We start from the raw sequence: 3,826 nt of genomic DNA on the forward strand, positions 1-3,826 counted from the left end.
TGACAAAACTAAACAAAAAAGGGGAATATAAATGAAGGACCATTTGTATATGCATATACAAAATAGTTAGGCTAGATATACAGCTAATTTCTCTTAATTCAATGAGAAGAAAGATTTGTACTAATATGTTTGGACAGGATATTATGTCTGCATCTTGTACTATGAATAACCACTAAGAAGACAACAGTATGCAATGTATTAATTATTGAAAGTGTCCTATTAATTGGTTTTGAAACTGTCTCATTGCTATTTGTCTCTCAATAAAATTAATAAACAAAGAATAAATGAAGAACTTTGCAAATTATCCCATGATGGGATTAAACACTGAGAGAAGGAATAGTTACAATAACTTGGTCAGAAAGTAATTATCCCCTATCTTATGCAACAGTAAAACATACCCATCTAGAACCTTCTTCTATTTTTCAATGTATTTCAAATGACATTATAAATAAATTGATTCTATAAATTGTTTCATGATTAATATTCCCACTTGTTTACCATATGCATGCACACACACATACACACACACATACAAACACATACACATCTCCATTAGGTAAAATTAAGTTAGTGCAAATTATTTTGGATAATGTAAGTTTTTATTGAAAATTTACTTAACAAGTCTTGATCATGATTTTAAGGCTAAATAATGGATATCTTAATTACAAATTCTGGAGATCCCAGTTCACTTTTATAAATATACTTCTAAAAATTATTTATAGAAATAAAATGAGCATGTCATAAATTTCACACAGTTTATTTACAATTGATGCAATTTTTTTTTTTTTTTTTGGCAAGAGCAATCAGAAGTCAGCGGACATCTCAAAATAAGGTAATTTCAGCTGTAGCTTCCGTAAGTTACATCCAAGGAAAAGTGAGCTTGCATGCTGTCTATTAATAACGTAAGTATATTTTTTTCAGACAGCTGATAACTGGGAATCTTCACAGGACCTGGAAAAGTGAAAGTTCCCTGCAATTCATAATGGAAAGCGAGGTTGACGGAAGTGAAGAGAATGAATCAACGAAACGCAGCATCAACTCCATGGTGCATGTTTTATGCCAATTACTTACAGTCACTAGCTTAGCTAAGTTCTATCTTATTGTTTAGCAAAAAAGGAAAAGCCCAGCCGTAAAATACTTTCACAAGGTACATGATTGCATAGCTTACGAGAGGCAGAACAAGCTGCAGAATCCAGGTCCGTTGGATGAATCCAGAAATCTTTTTGTGCGCTGATTGACTAACAAAACCATACCTGGGGGTGTGAAGTCCAAAGATCACTCATACTGGAGAAGAGAGGATCTAAAAGGAGGTCTCATGGATTGCTGACACCTAAATTATCAGTTATTGACCCTTTCATTAAGCATTCAGAGGAATATATTTTTGGATGCAAGCGTCTGACCCTTCATTTCTGTGAGTACAAGAGCTGTCTATATATACCCGTTGTTCTGTTTTCTTGTGAGGGAACATGAAATTCTCAGAGTCTTGAACCTTAAGAATCTTCAAACTCCTATCTGAATTTCTCTAACAGTTTTTGGAGAGCAGCCATCACATCTTTATTTCTCAGGCTGTAAATCAAGGGGTTGAGCATGGGGGCCACCACCGCATAGAACAGAGCTACCATCTTCTCTTTGTCCACAGAGGAGGCGGAGCGCGGCCCCAGGTACGTGAAGATGGTAGCCCCAAAACACATGCAGACCACAGTGAGGTGAGAAGCGCAGGTCCCAAAGGCTTTGCGACGCCCTTGAGCAGAACGAATGTGCAAGATGGCAGTGACTATACGCGCGTAGGAGAACAGGACCAGAGAACAAGGAAGCAAGATCACTAGAAATCCTGAGAAGGCCACCATGACCTTGTTGAAGGAAACGTCCACACAGGCCAGCCGAAGCACAGCTAGGGTCTCGCAGGCGAAGTGATTAATGACGTTGTGACACAGGGGGAGCTGGAAGGTGAGGATCGTCTCCATCAGCGAGTTGGAGAAGCCAGCCACCAAGCAGCTGGCAGACAGGGTCAGGCACAGCCGCCCGTGCATGATAGCTGTGTAGTGCAGCGGGACGCACACTGCCACGTAGCGGTCGTAGGCCATGGCCCCCAGCAGGAAGAACTCGGAGCCACCCAATGCCAAGGAAGCCCAGAGCTGGAGCACACAGCTGTAGAATGGGATGCGCTTTGGGGCTGAGAGGAAGTGGACCAGCATCTGTGGGCCTACACTGTTTCCGTAACAAAGGTCCACCAGGGACAGAACACTGAGGAAGTAGTACACTGGGGTGCGCAGCCTGCTGTCCAGGCTGATGAGGAGAAGGATGAGGGAATTGCCCACCATTGTCACTAAGTACATGACCAGGAAGAGGACAAAGAGGAAGACTTGAGTGCCCCAGTCACTGGTCAGCCCCAGGAGAATGAACTCGCTCACCCATGTCTGGTTGATAGTGTCCAGGCCCATGCTCTTCAGGACTGGAAGAGTGGTTTGTAGACTGTACCGATGGCCTGAACTTAAACTTCATTTAAATCTGAACACAACCCTAGCAAGGACTGCAACGGGACTCAGCTGTGCCACTGAAATTCAAGGAGGAAAAACAATCACATTTTCAAAGTTCAGTTTAGCAGAACATACTTTCTTCTCCCAAACATCTTCTCTTAAGTATGGGAAGGAAATTAACAGACTATTTTAGCCATCAAATCCTATTGGATTTAGTAATTAGGATATAGGGAACAAGTCCCGTCTTTGTGGTAAGAAAGTTCTTGTTTTAAAGCAAAGAGATTCTTCTAAGTTCTGAGCAATGTTTGATACCACTTATGGTTTCTATTTGGCACCATTTCAGTTCTTTCTGCCCACAGATATCCTGTTTCACTTTATTTGGGCTTTCACAGTGAAATCCATCCATCAGACCCTGAATATTATAAACAATTTCATATTACACTACTAAATAATTTTGAGTTTATGTGACTTGTAATTTTACTTTTAGAATGTCAGGGGGAAACTTTCTCTCCACATACCTGACACTAGTGGCACAACTGGTCCAGACAAATGAAAATATTAGTTATCCTAGATAAAATATTAGATGACATAGATGCTAAAATCAATCTCTCATGTCCCCTGAGGATTTAATGAAATATTTAATAATGTCATGTTACTATTTAATAATAATATTCTCACAAGGAACAATTTGGTCATTTCCTATGGAAAATGAATGAGTTCTCACCAGTGAGGACAAGAGAATAGGAGGTAAAGCATTAATTTCAGAATATAGGTAGTTATACAGCTTATTTGTCTGTCTATTTTAGCACCTTGTTAAGCTTCTGGATAGCAAAGCAAGAAATCAGCAAAATGAGAAGACAACCTCTGGAATGGGAGAATATATTTTCAAACCATATGTCTGATAAGGGGCTAATAGCAAAAATACATAGGTAATTTGTGCACCTCAATACAAAAACAACAAACAAAACAGTAACAAAGGAAATGAAACTACTGGGATTCAAAGAAAATAGGTAATTTATAAGCAGAAGTGATATCCTATTAGAACGTTCGTGGCCAGTGAGATAGCTCAGTGGACTAAGAGCCTGCATAGATAAGCATAGGGAGTGACTGGCATTCAATCCTTGGCACCACCTGCCACGCTGGCCCCAACCCCGGGCATGCTGAGCTGGCACCAAGTCCGGGCATGGTGGTGCACTCCTATAATCCCAGATCTGAGGAGGGTGGAAACAGGAGGATCACTCTACATCTGATAGTGAGATCTTATAACAAATACACTTTAAAAAAAAAAGAATGTTCACATAATTTTTAGCTCCATGATTAAAAAATCAAAGCATTGTCTTAAATGTTTT

The 3,826-nt window shown here is 39.9% G+C and overlaps 1 protein-coding gene across 2 annotated transcripts; it reads right to left on the bottom strand.

The window, feature by feature from the left end:
* Positions 1 to 610: 610 nt before the first annotated feature.
* On the bottom strand, positions 611 to 2,441 carry LOC101566520 (olfactory receptor 2F1-like). Of its 2 annotated transcripts, XM_023712912.1 has the most exons (2): positions 1,528 to 2,336; positions 611 to 623 (listed from the first exon to the last, which is right to left on the bottom strand). In XM_023712912.1, the coding sequence occupies exons 1-2, from the start codon at positions 2,334 to 2,336 to the stop codon at positions 611 to 613; spliced, it is 822 nt and encodes a 273-aa protein (XP_023568680.1). The 2 variants fall into 2 exon arrangements, with proteins under 2 accessions (XP_023568680.1, XP_004629154.1); XM_004629097.1 differs by lacking the exon at positions 611 to 623 and having other exon boundaries at positions 1,509 to 2,441.
* Between the last annotated feature and the right edge of the window lie 1,385 nt (positions 2,442 to 3,826).

This window comes from Octodon degus, unplaced genomic scaffold (genome assembly GCF_000260255.1).
Source record: "Octodon degus isolate 3935 unplaced genomic scaffold, OctDeg1.0 scaffold00027, whole genome shotgun sequence".
Taxonomy (NCBI): Eukaryota; Metazoa; Chordata; class Mammalia; order Rodentia; family Octodontidae; genus Octodon; species Octodon degus.

What these genes read in the sequence shown, in the direction of transcription:
- LOC101566520 (XM_004629097.1), bottom strand. Translation starts at nt 2,441, where the DNA reads ATGGGCCTGGACACTATCAACCAGACATGGGTGAGCGAGTTCATTCTC.